Genomic DNA, 18,348 nt, shown 5'->3' on the forward strand with positions numbered 1-18,348 from the left:
ATTTATCGAGTAATCGAATTCCAACGGATTTCTTTTGGCACTCATGTGGATCATCTCACACTTTTCGTTATTTAGTGTAAACTGCCACCTGCCACACCATGCAGCAATCTTTTCTAAATCGCTTTGCAACTGATACTGGTCTTCGGATGACCTTACTAGACGGTAAATTACAGCATCATCTGCGAACAATCTAAGAGAACTGCTCAGATTGTCACCCAGGTCATTTATATAGATCAGGAACAGCAGAGGTCCCAGGACGCTTCCCTGGGGAACACCTGATATCACTTCAGTTTTACTCGATGATTTGCCGTCTATTACTACGAACTGCGACCTTCCTCACAGGAAATCACGAATCCAGTCGCACAACTGAGACGATACCCCATAGGTCCGCAGCTTGATTAGAAGTCGCTTGTGAGCAACGGTGTCAAAAGCTTTCCGGAAATCTAGAAGTACGGAATCAACTTGAGATCCCCTGTCGATAGCGGCCATTACTTCGTGCGGATAAAGAGCTAGCTGCGTTGCACAAGAGCGATGTTTTCTGAAGCCATGCTGATTACGTGTCAATAGATCGTTCCCTTCGAGGTGATTCAAAATGTTTGAATACAGTATATGCTCCAAAACCCTACTGCAAACCGACGTCAATGATATAGGTCTGTAGTTAAATGGATTACTCCTACTACCCTTCTTAAACACTGGTGCGACCTGCGCAATTTTCCAATCTGTAGGTACAGATCTATCGGTGATCGAGCGGTTGTATATGAGTGCTAAGTAGGGAGCTATAGTACCAGCGTAATCTGAAAGGAACTATCTTTCAAGGCAGCGCTACTGTTTATGAACACATTAAACATAAGGGAACATAAAGAAGAGTGACACAAGAAATCTCACTGTACTATGCTAGTTTCAATAGAGCATCCCTATCAGCTGATAAAAATGTAAGTGAAACAGTATCTTCTACTAAATTTTGAAACATGATGGAGTTCTTTAATGCTATGGGAAGTACTATTAGCATTCTCTGTGTGGCCTTTGGTTACATAGAAGACAAAGTCCACTTGTAAGTTCTGTGAAATCACATTCATTCAGTTTGTAGATATTCTTCCTAATTAGTGAAAGCATCTTTCAAACTGAAACTTATTTATTAATGTAGACAGCTTGCAGTTTTCATAATTTACAGATCTAAATATTACACAATCATAATGATCAATAGGGGTAGAAGCTATTAAGAGGAGATTCCCTCAACAGCACCTTTTTTTCAGAGGAATGTATCCACAAAGATTTATTATTCCCACTTGGTACATCTGTGGTACCGAGGCCAGTAAGAACTCATGACTATTTTATTGTGGTGGCTAAATGTATAGAAATATTCTTATTGTGTATCTTTAAAAAGCACAAGCTACACTAAAATTTTTTGACCTTTTTCAAATTAACATTGCAGAGATCAGTGTGTAAAGTACTGAAACGTACTTAATGCCTCTCCACTGATTGTAGAAAATGGATCACTGCGTCTTAGCTAGCACAGCAGTATCAGACCGAGCACAAACAACCTCACAACAACAGAAGCTGTTAGGTACCAAAACCTCTTTTCTGTGAAGAACACGTCCACAATGACGTATGTTTACTATATATTTTGGATCCGTCTTGGCGCAGACCAATAAGAACATCTGATTGGTTTCTGTGTCAAACAAGTTTACAAATAATTCTTTATTTTAGACCCTCATGTAGTATAAGTTGCATGACATATATTCAGAGAGAACATGTGTGAAATTATTTGTCCAAAGTTTTGGTTGTAGTATAGTGAAACGTGTCACATGCACCTTCTGTGTTTGTAGAGAATGAATCACAACGTTTTTGGTAAGCTTTGCAGTACTAGACTGATCACTGACATCATCTCAACTACACACGCTGTTAATTACAAAGCTTTTGAAATTTTCACATACTCTTAAATATTTATTGATGTAATTGGAAAGATGTGGATAACCTGCAGGTTGGTTTCCATTTCATATGACAAGAGTTTCACTTTTTTGGTAAATGTGTCGTGGAGAGCCACTTGAAAGTAGTGTATGAAGTGATTTGAATAAGTGGTGCACTGGAAGCTCACTGCGGGTATAGGAGACGAGGTTCTGCGCTTTCACTACCGTTCTTAGAATTTCCCTGGAGCAGCACCTCTCCAGATGGACAGTAGTCTACCGTAAGATCGTTGCAGTGACGAAGATCCACCGAGTTGAAATCTGCAACAACGAGATTGAGGAACAAGTGTTCATTCATTCATAGATGCTATCTAGTTTCAAATTCTCCACCATTTATGTTTCCTTTTTCTTCTCAGAAGATATATAGCTGTTTGAGAAGTACATAAACAGCTAAAATTGTACTACGCTGTTACCTTAACACATTTATTTGCGGTGGTATATCAGTATATTTCGTCTGTTGCAAACGCCACACACTCCTACGATTAATTTAAAGTCGCATTCCACTCAATTCTGCTTCAAAATATCGTCATATACTAACTAGATTAGACACAAATTTAATCATTGTTATTTTTATCGTTATTACACATTTCTGCCTCAGCTGACGTCGAACGTAAACATTATTAGTTTCAGTCTATTACCAAATAATTTTGAAATAATCTATTAAGAAAAGTGAAAAGGGAGGGGTAGTGAAATCAAACTTCTGTACACAAATATATGAACTTGAACACTTTACACAGTAAACTGTAAGCTTAATAGCCACAGAGGAACCTTCAAGTACCTATTAGTTAATATATGTGCAGCTTCAGCTTCATTTGCCACGCGGGATAGCCGAGCAGTCAGGGGCACCTTGTCACGGTCCGCGCGGCTACCCTCGTCGTAGGTACGAGTAACCCCTCGGGCATGGATGTGTGTTGTCCTTAGCGTAAGTTAGTTTATGTTAGATTAGGTAGTGTGTAAGGTTAGAAGTTTGGTCCCATAAGACCTTACCACAAATTTCCACTTATGTACAAATTTTCATAATCTTATAGCTACAACTACTTCATATTTAATTTTTTTCGTAAATTACTATTCTAGTATCCCCTTTAATATTGTAATGCATTGTATTTCACTTCATTATAACATGCTGCTACCTGGTGGCATCGTTGCTTACTTATTAGCCCAATTACGCAGTGCCACTCATTTTATTTGCTACCTCGATGTGGGTAACGTTGACTGACACTGTGATCAAACATTACTCTCTTATCGTATGTCATATCCAGGTCACTATATCGATGTTTTTACAATTTCGTTTGCATACATGTATTGTAAATACGACTGCAAGTTGTGTTTTCAATGGAATTTTTGTTGTATGTAGCTACTTGCAATTGGCTTTGGATTATACCAATGTAGTGCTATTCTATTTCTTTAACACCTGACAGCTTCTTATGGATGTTAACACTTCTCTTACTAAGTACCTTCTTTTGATTTAAACATTGCTTGTTTGTATACTGATAAGTATTCCTAACAGATTTTGCATAATGATTTTTGTTACAGCTACTGTACTCCAAAATATTACTGTCTTATAACATTTTATAATAATTTGCAGATTTGAAGATGACCGTTTTAGTTGTTTAAACTAGTAATAAGTGTTTTATGCATTCCGATCGTGGCCAAATAAACGTTTTAAATATGTTACAGCAATGACGTATTTAATCACTCTAGGTGTTATACTGGTTGACGCAGCTAACATGTTCACCTAACATTTTTCTTGAACCATTACCATGTGTAATTCTCTTTTCACTTAAAGAGTGAAAAAGTATATTTTCATAGCTATATTAATTACAGAGCTATCGGTATCAAATCCACCTTTTGCAAGGGGAGACAGAGTAATTTCTGCTTCTCGTATTCATTACGAAACAGACGAAATCAACAATGTTTGACTCTTCAAAATCCTGCTTACGGGGAGATTACGAAATTTAAAATATGACTCTTATCGGTTTCTAAGATGAAACTACTTGCTGTCTTACATAGAAGTCCGTGTCGGTACATGATACTGACGCGTCAGACTGGTGGGGCAGTCCAGTTCTTTCCCAATACGAGAGAAAAGCATTATAGTGCAGGAAAACATTAGTTTAAAACTGATATCAGTCACAGCTGGCTTCGAGTGGTTAGACCGACACACCAAGTCTATTGCAATTCACGTTTCCAAGGACTTTTGGAATGAAGAGGGGCCATTCGACATCGTTCCATACGCTGCAACAATGTAATACTTTAAACCTTCGTTGGTCCTTCCAGAGCACCAAACCAGGCGAACATGTAGGCCACCTGATAGCGCCTTCACGCCTCATCAAACGGTGCAAATGGCTCTCAGCAGTAAGGGACTTAACATCTGAGGTCATCAGTCCCCTAGAACTTAGAACTACATAAACGTAACTAATCTAAGGATATCAGACACATCCATAGCCGAGGCAGGATTCGAACCTGCGATCGTAGCAGTCTCGCTGTTCCGGACTGAAGCGCCCAGAACTGCATGGCCAACGTGACCAGCTCACACCTCATCGGCTTACCAGGAAAGAGCTGACTGGGAACTTTTCTAGCCACAAGTGTTTACTAAGTCGAGCATCCATTGTTTTGGTACCACACGCATCTAGATATTGTAAGTAGTATTTCTTCTAAAGAAACCGCTAGAACTTGGGTAAAATATTATGCGTACAATTTGCCCGTAAACAATCTTTTCAAAAATGGTTCAAATGGCCATGAGCACTGTGGGACTTAACTTCTGAGGTCATGAGTCCCGTATAACTTACAACTACTTAAACCTAACTAAACTAAGACAACACACACATCCATGTCAGAGCAAGGATTCGAACCTGCGACCGGAGAGGTGGCGCGGATCCAGACTTTAGCTCCTAGAACTGCTCAGCCTCCCCAGCCGGCAACAATTTTTTTTCAGTGCAGTATTTAGCAATTACATAGTTCATAACAGCCCCGCACCAAAAGTTCTTGCATCATTTCCTTTGATGATGAAGCTGTCTCAATCAGTCCGTATTTTCTGCGGCGGCCCAGTAACGTATATTTAAAACTTCCAGCTTTCTTTAATATATATAGGTAGCTTCACCGGTGAAGACAGTTCTTTGAAGTAAGGCCCGTTTGTCTTGATGATGCATCAACAGCGAACGATGTTTAATTCGCCGCTGAAGTGGCAACAACACTGATGGAAGGTGCTTGCTCTGAAAACGCGAAAAAATCGGGACTGTCTTGCTCCAGAAGCACTCGCAATTTCTCTGCAGTTAACATGTGGGTTATGAGCAACAATTGCCTCTCTCGCTACACTCGTTGCAGAATTACTCCTCACCCTAACGTAGAATTCATGTGTCCTTTCAATAACTCTTTTTGCACAATCAATGAATCGTAATTCTTGTTGGACGCTATTACTCGACACGGCGATATGAGTGAAACTGAACCGTTATCTTTGCGTTCTTTTTGCGTTATCCGTAGCGAAGTAGCACGTCAAGTCTCTGGTTTGTGACAGAATAAAAGCAGCATTTCCTCAGTACCTGTTTTATATCGGTATCGTGGCGGTATAACACACTGTTTCCTCCCTATCCGACGTCACATATTTCGTTACTCTTATTTTGTATGACGAACTTAAGTTTTATATATTGCAATTATTCCGAAAACTCTTTAAAGACTTTTGATGGCTGAAATGCTGCTTAATTTGTCTCGAAGGGGCCTACTATAGTAGCAGCAGAGAGAACTATAGTTCCATTTCAAAATGTGTTGCTACTGACAGCTCTGCATTTACTCTGTCTATGATAAGGGACCATACTACGTTCGTTGAGAATCTCACAATTCATCTGGAAGAAAGAATCCATCTTAATCATTTTTACAAATACTTGAGGAGCACAATTTAACTGTCTCGTAAACACACTCGCACTGCTGCCTCTATTTCCCTTCCCATCGCCCGCCAAATGCTGACCGTGAAAACCCATGCCACAAAGAGATTTGGAGCGCTACCGTTTAGTTGCATCATAAAAATCAGATTTACACTATGTTTAAAGCATAAATGAACACTGTTACTCATTCCAAAGTCGGTAAACCGAGAAAGCAACTCATATGCACTAGACAAAAATAAACTACCTGCAAAACACTTACGTGTCCCAGTTTTGCACTCGCACTGCCATGAACGACATGGATGGCTGAATTTGTAGTACCTCCTGGTGGCCATATTCTGTCTGCAGTCATAAAGAGTTTCCTCGGGACAACTCCCTGAGCAGCTCTCTTCGACAGTGTCCAGTGACACGGATGTGGCAAGCACAGCAAACGCTATACAAAGAACACGTTTGGCATTCACAAAACTTAGTTCACGTTTTTCTGGTTTCTTGTTTTGTTCTCCGGCTTACACAAAACACAATGTAATTCTCTTTAGTTATCGAGATACGTTTTGACACCTAAGCGTCATCTCCTGTTGATCTCGATTTATTTCTGTGAAGTATCATACAAATCTGGACGTTGTGTTTCTATACAATTTATTTATCTATTGATTTTTATTCGGACCATATTAGGACCTCAATGCCCTTTCTTATGCATGACCAGGAAGAACACATGCACAAAATTAAGTATCAGTCATCATAGTAATAACTTTAGGTCTAAAATCTACAACACGTGCGTTTTGTTTAACTTGTTTTGATTGCTCACCTGGAATTACATTGCTCGTGAAAATGGATGTTTACGGGTCGGCTTTATTTGTGAATTTTTATCGTTTTGGCCGCACGTTCTTTAGAAAGTAGTTATGGAAAAAAACTGCTTATTTTTGAATTAGTTTTTTGTGCGTAATGGCTCAGTACGTATGAAAAAATTATTTCAAAAATAAGCAAATTCTTTCATGACTACTTAGCAGATGACATGCTGCTAAAACTATAAAAAAGACGCGAAGAAAGCTAAGATGTAATTCCAGATGAGCAATCGAAAACAGAAGAACCACCATGAACGTAGCATGGTTTATGCTCAGAAGTAAATAGAGACCCATAGAAGGTGAAACGTAGGTGTCGAAACATGTGAGGATACATAAAAAATTAATATATTATGTTTTTCACAATGCCGAACTTAAAAACTCGAATTTAATTCCCAAACACAAAAGAAGTCAGCAGGAGCTTCCAAAACGAGCAAGATCAGAGTCCACATTTCAAGTAGCAACCGATACGTCGTATTCTCGAACTCATATGTCCATTATTCCGGTAGTAGTGCTGCCTATACCACAACCTGTAGTAGATTCAGATGCAGCCCACAGTTCCGAATGCTATAGACGCAGGGTACAGAGAAAGTAAAGTCTAGTCCCGACGAAAGAAGTATATGACAGAATTCTCTTTCATTGGCACCTAAACCAGATGAATGTCAGAAAGGATTGTGCAGTGCAAGGAGTACAATACCTGGAATGGCGATCATTAGATAAAAACGTCTGGGGCAACTAGTCATCGCTTACATCGTTTCCCGTCGCTGAGCGAGATTAGATGTACATCAGTGGATGCGGTCTACAATACTAGCAGTGAAACCTCCATATGTTGTGATGGTTTTGGCTTCCATCATGCAGTGATCAGTGGGTACCACAGTAGTGTTCAAATTAAAAATTCGTGTTAAATACCATGAGATGTTCATTCAGCGAAGTGGGCATTGTTTCGAGCAGTGGAGTGCATTTTTTCTTACGATCGTACCGTCATATAAAATGCTGTAAATATCGGAGACTGATATGAGAAACATTAAGAGTCGTCAGATAGCAATATTATATAGCAAGATTGATGTGTATTGGAAAACGAAGTGCTCTCCTTATTACTTCTGAATGCCTCTCCTCATAATTGAGCATCGTTTTATTACGAATAATAACATGAAATCTCAGCCACTACCTTGAAATATTTGTACACTTCGATTCAGGCGAAAATTTGGAACACCAACTTAAGTGGGTGTTCTTAATTAAAGAATCATTCATAGCGGTAGTTCCTTGGTGATACAGACTGGTAATGCTACAGCAAGATAAAATCTATGGGATGTACCTAGTGACATGAAAATGAAAGTCTACCCTTAGTTAAATTTTAATATTCTAATGTTCTTTACATTTAATGTTGGATACATTATAAAAATTTATTTCAGCACCGGGAGGCTAGACCCAGAGTTGAATTTCCTTTTACTCTAAAAAAAGAGAGAAACAAGTTTTTATTCCAGTGGAACTGTACCTACCAAGCCATCATGTGCCTCACATTGAAACTTTAAGTAACCAGCAACACTTCAGAATCCCCTTCCATTCTCATGTTGCCAAGTCTTCGCTAAAGCACAGCTCGCCAATCAAACAAGAGAGTTTGTATCTTAATCAATAGAAACAGAAGACAACCTCTAAAACTTTTCATTCGTTTTCTAGATACAATTTATCCTGTCAAATGGCTCCATACCTTGGCATAAATTGCCCACCAACTTCAGCTGCTACGTAGAACTCAGCAGACGGTAATCTTTGTCTCAGAATGTAATACGCTAAACCGACTATACAGATTTACCTTCACTGTAGTGAAAGAATTTACCTGAAACCATCACCAGAAGATGCCTCATGACTTTGGCTCGGAGCTGAGCAGTACCAATGGAGGACAGGCAGCACTAATATTTAAGTAGCGATAGTGCTGAACTGGCTGCTCTTCATATACTGATAACTCAAGAATCGTTGAGGGTTATCAAGAAGGCCTACACAGAGAATGTATTTGTACCTAACTTTCGTACGCTGGGCAACTACACTGAAATTGCACTTATTTTCAATCAATGTTTGCTTCAGGCAGAGACTGAGGGACCAAATTTTGTGACCATTTGCTCAGTAGCGTTTTGGAATGCCATGCTTCTGCAATTCTGCATGTCCTGGATTCGGAAAATCCTTGGCAGATTTCCAGAGGTATGTGGCACCAAATACGGCAGACGTGTACGCGCACGTCATGCAATATCCGTAAACTACGGACCTGCGGTTTGCGAGTGCGAATAGGCGCCCTATAGCGTTCCACACACGTTCACATCAGAAGAATTCTGTGGTCAAGACATCTACGCGAGTTCGCAATTATCCTACTCAAACTAGTGTAGCACGATTCTGACCGCGTGTCATGGGCAGTTATCCTGCTAGAGAATGCCGTCAGCGTAGTGTACGACGAAACATGAAGGGATTTGCGTATCCAGAAATGAGTACTGCTTTTGTGTTCATCTAAGGTGCGGTCCTGATGATCCTGTGCCCATTACAATCACGTTCAGTAGATGTTCACGACAGTAGCGTGCGAACTGCCGACCTGCTTCGCCTTATCCGAAAGGCTCCCCGTAAGGCGCCTGGTCGTAAGAATATGATGTTTATGACCTTAATTTCCCATAGGGTGCAATACAGTCGTTAGAACGATTCTCCGTTCGCCTCAGCTCCGCTAATACGGGGTGTCTCCCCTAAGTGTCGTCAGGCGGGTTTACTGTGGTGCTTCGGCAAACATGGGCATTTACGTTTTTGCAATGTGTAGCTGGAGCCAAACCAAAGAAATACGGCTCTTCGCGTCTTTCAGCGTCGACAGAAAGCCTCGGTATATTCCCCGTTACAAAAATAACTGATCTTTAAAACGGAATTTTACGCGCCTATGTTATAGAGCGGTATCAAATTAGTCTAGAGTGATTTTCGTTATATACCTACGTATTAATATGAACAGTAAAGCACAATGAATTACGAGTTCTTCAGCAGCGACTGAACAGCGCTGTTCCATGATGGTAGCAGTCAGTATGGGCCAATGTAGGGCACGAGTCGTTGCTGGAGTCCTGATTATTATTTCTGTTTTACTGTTGCTATTGACACATATCGATAAAACGAATGTCGCACTATATTACTGTGAGAACATTCTATCGAGTGGACAAGTAATATGTACCTTTACAAATCGTTATGTCTGTATTGCGAAAAAAACCGACGCTTTCCTCTGAAGCTGGGCATCGCTTGAATCACGTGGGAGTATAGTTTGCGCTGACTCCAGCTACACAGTGCGAAAACGAAACTAGGAATATCTCCAGAAAAGCCAGATAAAACATGCATTATGACTCTCAGAAGGGACATCTGATACACGTTCCTTACAGTGTTCAACGCCAGCGCGCTCTCAGGTAGAATTCAGTTTCGTGGTGGTCAGTGGTCATAATGTTCTGCTTTACAGGTGTCTGTCTACTGGAATTTAGCCCAGCATTACGATAACATTCTGGACAACCAGTAAAGTTTCTCAAAGATTTACAACAGCTCGACTCTACGCAAGGACGTTTATTAAGAAACTTACAGGGCTACGTAGAGCAAAACGAAGATTTTGTCTAACATATGTCTGAAAATGCTAAAAGCTTCTCTGTTTCGAGAAGTGATCATTACTGAGACGTCCGCCAAAGTAGCTGAGTGGACAGCACGCCGTGTTGTCATTCGGGGTAGCCCGGGTTAGATTCCCTACTGAGTTGAAGATTTTCTCCGCTAGGGGACGGGCTGTGTGTGTCGTCTTCCTCATCATCCATTATCATCGACGCGCAAGTCGCCGAAGTGGCGCAACCTCAAAACACTTGCACCAGGCGATCGGGTCTACCCGCCGGGAGGCCCTCACCACACGACATTTCATTTCATTATTGAGACCTCAAGCTTTAAGCTTTAAGAAAAAAAAAAATTCAAATTCCAAAGAAAGCTGGTGCTGACAGGTGTGAATATTGCCATGCTTGCAAAATACTAACACAAATTCTTTTCACAAGACTGGAAAACCTTTTACAAGCCGACCTCGAGATTCCGGACAGGAAGGGGAATCAATGCTTGAGAAGAAAGTTACACTTGATGGTGGCCTATCTTAGATGTTACTCAAACTACGCAGTGAGGAAGCAGCAAAGGAAACCAAAGAAAGTATTGGAGTAGGACAGTTCTACATCTACATTTACATTTATACTCCGCAAGCCACCCAGCGCTGTGTGGCGGAGGACACTTTACGTGCCACTGTTTTTACCTCCCTTTCCTGTTCCATTCGCGTATGGTTCGCTGGAAGAACGACTGCCGGAAAGCCTACGTGCACGCTCGAGTCTCTCTAATTTTACATTCGTGATCTCCTCGGTAGGTATAGGTAGGGGGATGCAATATATGCGATACCTCATCCAGAAACGCACCCTCTCGAAACCTGGACAGCAAGCTACACCGCGATGCAGAACGCCTTTATTGCACAGTCTGCCATTTGAGTTTGCTAAGCATCTCCGTAACGCTATCACGGTTACCAAATAACCTTGTGACGAAACGCGCCGCTCTTCTTTGGATCTTCTCTATCTCCTCCGTCAACTCGACCTGGTACGGAAGCAAAATTAAGAGCAATACTCATGTATAGGTCGAACAAGCATTTTGTAGGCCACCTCCTTTTTTGATGGACTACATTTTCTAAGGACTCTCCCTGCATTTGGCTGCAATTTTCTAATGCTACAACTTCTCTGTATACTACGGCATCATCAGCAAAAAGCCGCATGGAACTTCTGACACTATCTACTAGGTCATTTATACATATTGTGAAAAGCAAAGGTCCCATAACACTCCCCTGTGGCACGTCAAAGGTTACCTTAACGTATGTAGACGTCTCTCCATTGAGAACAACAGGCTGTGTTCTGTTTGCTAAAAAGTCTTCAATCCAGACACACAGATGGTCTGATATTCCGTAGGCTCTTACTTTGTTTATCAGGCGACAAAGTGGAACTGTATCGAACGCCTTCCGGAATTCAAGGAAAATATCATCTACCTGGGAGCCTGTATATAATATTTTCTGGGTCTCCTGAACAAATAAAGCGAGTTGGGTCTCACACGATCGCTGTTTCGGGAATCCGTGTTGATTCTTACAGAGTAGATTCTGGCTTTCCAGAAACGACATGATACGCGAGAAAAAACATGTTCTAAAATTCTACAACAGATCGACGTCAGAGATATAGGTCTATAGTTTTGCGCATCTGCTCGAGGACCCTTCTTGAAGACTGTGACTACCTGTTCTCCTTTCCAATCATTTGGAACCTTCCGTTCCCCTAGAGACTTGCGGTACATGGCTGTTAGAAGGGGACAAGCTCTTTTGCATACTCTGTGTCGAATCGAATTGGTATCCCGTCAGGTCCAGTGGACATTCCTCTGTTGAGTGATTCCAGTTGCTTTTCTGTTCCTTGGACACTTATTTCGATGTCAGCCATTTTTTCGTTTGTGCGAGGATTTAGAGAAGGAACTGCAGTGCAGTCTTCCTCTGTGAAACAGCTTTGGAAAATGGTGTTTAGTATTTCAGCTTTACGCGTGTCATCCTCTGTTTCAGTGCCATCGTCATCCCGGAGTGTCTGGATATGCTGTTTCGAGCCACTTACTGATTTAACGTAAGACCAGTACTTCATAGGATAATCTGTCAAGTCGGTACATAAAATGTTACTTTGGAATTCACTGAACGCTTCACGCATAGCCCTCCTTACATTAACTTTGACACCGTTTAGCTTCTGTTTGTCTGAGAGGTTTTGCCTGCGTTTAAACTTGGAGTGAAGCTCTCTTTGCTTTCGCAGTAGTTTCCTAACTTCGTTGTTGAACCACGGTGGATTTTTCCCGAACCGTCCACTCGGCACGTATCTGTCTAAAACGCATTTTACGATTGTCATGATCTTTATCCATAAACACTCAACATTGTCAGTGTCGGAACAGAAATTTTCGTTTTGATCTGTTAGGTAGTCTGAAATCTGCCTTCTGTTACTCTTGCTAAACAGATAAATCTTCCTCTCTTTTTTTATATTCCTGTTTACTTCCATATTCAGGGGTGCTGCAATGACCTTATGATCACTGATTCCCTTTTTTGCGCTTACAGAGTCGAAAAGTTCAGGTCTGTTTATTATCAGTTGGTCCAAGATGATATCTCCATGAGTCGGTTCTCTGTTTAATTGCTCGAGGTAATTTTCGGATAGTGCACTCAGTATAATGTCACTCGATGCTCTGCCCATACCACCTGTCCTAAACATCTGAGTGTCCCAGTCTATATCTAGTGAACTGAAATCTCCACGTAAGACTATAACATGCTGAGAAAATTTATGTGAAATGTATTCCAGATTTTCTCTCAGTTGTTCTGCCACTAATGCTGCTGAGTCGGGAGGTCGGTAAAAGGACCCAATTATTAACCTAGCTCGGTTGTTGAGTGTAACCTCCACCAATAATAATTCACAGGATCTATCCACTTCTGTTTCATTACAGGATAAACTACTAAAACAGCGACAAACACGCCGCCACCGGTTGCATACAATCTATCCTTATAAACACCGTCTATGCCTTTGTAAAAATTTGGGCAGAATTTATCTCTGGCTTCAGCCAGCTTTCCGTACCTATAACGATTTCAGCTTCGGTGCTATCAACGCTTGAAGTTCCGGTACTTTACCAATGCAGCTTCGACAGTTTACAATTACAATACAGTTTACTGCTTGATTCCCGCATGTCTTGACTTTGCCCCGCACCCTTAGAAGTTGTTGCCCTTTCTGTACTTGCCCGAGGCCACCTAACCTAAAAAATCGCCCAGTCCGCGCCACACAACCCCTGCTACCCGTGTAGCCACCTGCCTAGTGTAGTGGACTCCTGACATATCCAGCGGAACCCGAAAGCCCACCACCTTATGGCGCAAGCCGAGAAATCTGCAGGCCACATTTTCGCAGAACCGTCTCAGCCTCTGATTGAGACCCTCCACTCGGCTCTGTACCAAAGGTCCACAGGCAGTCCTGTCGACGATGCTGCAGATGGTGAGCTCTGCTTTAATCCCGCTAGCGAGAAGTTTAGGGAGAAGAAATAAAAATTTGAGTTTTGTCAATGACATAGGAAATTCGGTCAGAGTAAGCAAAGGACGTAGAAGAGGAGTGGAATGGACAGCGTCATTGCCCTCGGGCAAAATTAAGGCTGTAGTTTCCCCTTGCTTTCAGCCGTTCGCAGTACCAGCACAGCAAGGCCGTTTTGTTTGGTGTTACAAGGCCAGATTAGTCAATCATCCAGTCTGTTGCCCCTGCAACTACTGAAAAGGCTGCTGCCCCTTTTCAGGAACCACACGTTTGTCTGGCCTCTCAACAGGTACCCCTCCATTGTGTTTGCACTTACGGTACGGCTACCTGTATCGCTGAGGCACTCAAGTCTCCCCACCAACGGCAAGGTCCATGCTTCATGGGGGGGGGGGGGAGGGGGGGCGGCTTATAGCCTAGTTCACAAAAATTCAGCATCGCTTGAATACCTCAGTTTGGGGGTCTTCTTTATCTGATTTCCATGTGTAAGTAGAAAAAAAGAACCTTATTGTGAAGCAAAACAAGTCCCTGGCACGGCTAAACAAGTGCCTGGTATTCCATATACTGAAAGACTTGATCTGCTTGATGTTCAAGTACAACAAATGTGAAAAGTCTCTTCTCTCCTACAGATTACATACAGTCAAATGAATCTTCTTGCTTCACACAGTGAAGAAGTATTGGATTTATGTACTCATTCTCAGAACCCTTTAATTGAAACCTTCCCGTCTAATATTGGATGTACGTTTGCTTGCTGACTGAACGCTGCGTCTCTTAAAATCTTTTAACTGCTGCTCTGTCAAGACTACCTGCTGATTATTACGACGAAACGTAAAATGTGTTGTCGCCGTGGCCCTCAGTCGTTACCTGAAATTATTAAGACTGATTCTTACCTTTAATTATTTATACTGGATCGCCATCTGACTGCTACAGCAAACTGTGGAATGAATATACTTACTTCTCTTTAACATAATTATAAGCTGCTTGTGGAGTTTCATAATACTTTGTGACTGGAATTCTTTAAGTTGAAGTTAATTTAGATTTGATAAAAGCTGAAGCTCAGTTTAGACTTTTCTTTTAAGATAACAATAAATTCCGTAAAGCATTTACGTGAATGATTTTGGGATAGAAAATTCTTAATGCATTTAATCTGGTAGAAGTTAACTATATCCTGAGAACGATCTTGACAAACAATTACAAGGGGTATAGTTCTTTACAAAAGTTCTTAAAAAGTAGCGTTGCGCTACATACCTAATTTTCTATCAAAATTACATAACTATATTCTGAGAACGATCTTGACAAACAATTACAAGGGGTATAGTTCTTTACAAAAATTCTTAAAAACTAGCATTGCGCTACATATAGCGAGTGGCTGGCGAGCACACCGCTTCTTTCAAAGTGTTAATTCATACCTCGCTTACAGCGACCTCCTCTCATGTCTCGCTAGCTACGACTGCCTCGTCTCACATCTTACTCGCAACTGCTCGCTTCCAACGCTCAATGCTACAAAAGTGCGGTCTCGCCGCCAACAATGGTTTTTGGTGCAGACAATCCCTGCTACCATTACAGATGTATTACTGCGCGCTGTTTCCCGCTCTTTCTCAAAATGTATCTATGCGCGGTTTCCCGCTCTTTCTCAATAATACACAATGCAATTTAATTAACAAAACAATTTAAATAAGAAACAGTTCAGATAATTACATGGTAAAACAGTTTAAATACGCCTATTACATAATTACATATGCCGCTACTCGGCTTTCTTAAAATTTTACTACGTTGTTGAGTCATATGGACTCAACATAAGTATAAAATTTGATTATAGAAAATAGTTTGAACAAAGTGTACACACAAATGCTGTCATACGAAATGATTTGTCTACCTCTAATAAAGAGAACATGTAAATAGGAAGGGTTTTAGTAGGAATTGTACATCAAGTAAAATTTGGTTCCCTTAAATTTAACAACAAGAATAAGAGTAAATGTGAAAATCAATATACAGAACATATGAAGCAATTGAAAGTTTACATTATGAAACATTTAATTCAAATTGGCATCTCTTAGTACCACAATTAAGGAAGGTACAAAAGGAATTGGATAGCATGGTCAAAGCACTGGCAACTGTCTGTGAATGCACTCAAAAGTCTGTTCCTTTCCCTCACATAGCACAACACCAGGTTTCGCCATGTGGTTCCATCATCGCCTTGCTCCATAGTTTTAGTGTACCTAAACACTAAGTACGTCGTCGAATAGCCTGAGTTGCCGCAGCCACATCAGGATTAAGTTCCATCTCCAATGGTCCATTAAGGTTGGTGGTGTGCATCTTGGTATGCAAACACCTATTGTCGTACATCATACTGTGGTGTGTATCTAGGTATGCAGGCACCAATTGACATACATCAGGCTGTGGTGTGCATCTAGGTATGCCAACACCTCGTCGAGAACATCATTGGTTGAAGTCACGTGTTTCACAATTCACTGATTCTGTGCTCAATAACCATGGGGATGCACAGGAATTAAGGTACGGGTAAAATTGTTTTGGCAATGGGTTCACGGACATTGTTGGTACCATAATTTGACTACCAAATAATTTTCCCTATGACAAAATATGTTGTGTCGTAATTTGTAACAATATGTAGTTTTAATTTAAGAATTCTTCCAGAAAATTATTCCCATATATAAAAGACATAAAAGTTCCTACTTATTCAGTATTTGATAGTATACAGATTTGTTATAGACAAGTACATTATTACTTATTCTGTATTTACATATCTTAGTTTCTTACATCATTAATTATAAATTTTGTTGACAATGCATTTCTTGACTTACTGTCCTAAAATTTTATCTTCCATTCAGGGGTGTAGTCGTCAGTTATGAGTCGTCAAATGTCAGGTCATAATATACAATAAAATTACTGTCATTAAATTATTTAAAGTATTCTTTTGCAGCTGAAAATTAAGGTAAACATTATTCTGGTTAGACATTGTAATGTGTGGTCCCCATCCATAGTGTTGCAATGTGTCACATGCTAGCAAAATTATTTCTTAACATTATACATTTCTTATATACTAACATAACATACACATTCTTCTTCTGCATCTGTGTCAACTCTCTGCATAACCTGTTATAAACATTCAGCATTAATTAACGTCAGCGCACGGCATGACTTATTATAAAACATTCAGTATTAATTATCGTCAGTGCACGGCATGACTTCAATAAACATCTTCTGGTACTTCTCGTCCGCTCCTGGCATGACCTATAAAACACTTTATCATAATATTAACTGCTGCAAAATCACGTCAGCTCCCGGCATGACCTATAAAATTTCTGTAATGACATTTAGCGTCAGCTATCTGCGTGACCTAAAGATTCACATCCTTATTCTAACTAAAACTACGTTTCATTTTGATGACGTGTGACAACAATGCTGCATTCTGGAATAAAGAGTACATGTTAATGTTACCACTAAAATAATTGATTAATGAACGATCTATATTGTCAGTTTAGCTATTGCAAAAATCGACATTTTCTTAAGTAATTATGTCACGTTATAAAAAAAATTTCTTTCATTTATGAGCTCTCAGTGCACAAATTCATACGTCGTGTCGTTGTCTGCATGTTCTCTTTAAGTTAGGAAATGTTTCTCGTGTTTTTATTTGTCTTGGCTGGCGTAGCATCATTAAGTACTGCTGTGTTCTTTAAGGTACGGTGAAACATTAGCGGCCCGCTGCGTGTCGCGGCTTTGTTTGTTACTGAAGCGCGCTGAAACTACCATTGTTGCATACTTACGTGTCACGCCGTCCTTTCGTCAGCTGAAATGCAAAAATTTAAGTCAAGAAATGTTTCACGTTGGATACATGATGATTCCCTAATGATTTCTTCTTACGTAGCGTTTCCACATGCACTACATTAGCGTGTGGAATATTACGAACTCTGTAAGGGCCTGCATACAGAAGTTCGAAATTACGGCATCTGTGCTTACCTTTGTTGGAAAGAAAATGAGTGCGAATCAGTACTTTGTCGCCAATCTCGTACTTCTGTAGTCGACTTACCTGCTTCTGTTGTTTCTTCCGCCGATCTGCAGCTATTTTAGTGTTTGCTAATGCTGTGTCTATTATTTCACAATGTCGAAGCCTACGCGTCTTAGGAAAAGTAATTAGTTCGGTAATTTTGTTTGGTGGGTCTTTATTTGTCAGTATTACGGTTGGTGATAGCATCGTAGATTCATTGGGTATTGCATTTATCACTTCTTGAAACTGTAAAATATATTTATCCCATGTTGTATGTCTTTTATGACAATAAATTCTGCATAACTTCCCGATCTCTTTCATTATTCTTTCTGATGGGTTGGAAGAACTGTGATATCTTGATATGTAAATAGGTGTTATGTTCTTACTTTCTAACATTTTCTTCCATACGTCTGACCTAAACTGCGGGCCGTTATCCGAAATAACCTTCTGTACACGTCCTACTACTGATAGAAAATCTCTTACAAACGCTCTTGATACTGTTCTTGCTGTTGCTTTCCTTAGTGGAGAAAATGTTACAAATTTGGATGTTAGTTCTACAGCTACAAAAATATAACTATAACCATTATT

General features: G+C 40.4%; 1 protein-coding gene across 1 annotated transcript; it reads right to left on the minus strand.

Annotated features, from left to right (window-relative positions):
* Positions 1-427: 427 nt before the first annotated feature.
* On the minus strand, positions 428-8,561 carry LOC126332046 (uncharacterized). The gene is made up of 3 exons (XM_049996543.1): positions 8,510-8,561; positions 6,099-6,269; positions 428-2,225 (listed from the first exon to the last, which is right to left on the minus strand). The coding sequence occupies exons 1-3, from the start codon at positions 8,535-8,537 to the stop codon at positions 2,092-2,094; spliced, it is 333 nt and encodes a 110-aa protein (XP_049852500.1). The 5' UTR covers positions 8,538-8,561; the 3' UTR covers positions 428-2,091.
* Between the last annotated feature and the right edge of the window lie 9,787 nt (positions 8,562-18,348).

This window comes from Schistocerca gregaria, chromosome 2, assembly GCF_023897955.1.
Source record: "Schistocerca gregaria isolate iqSchGreg1 chromosome 2, iqSchGreg1.2, whole genome shotgun sequence".
In the NCBI taxonomy this organism is placed as follows: Eukaryota; Metazoa; Arthropoda; class Insecta; order Orthoptera; family Acrididae; genus Schistocerca; species Schistocerca gregaria.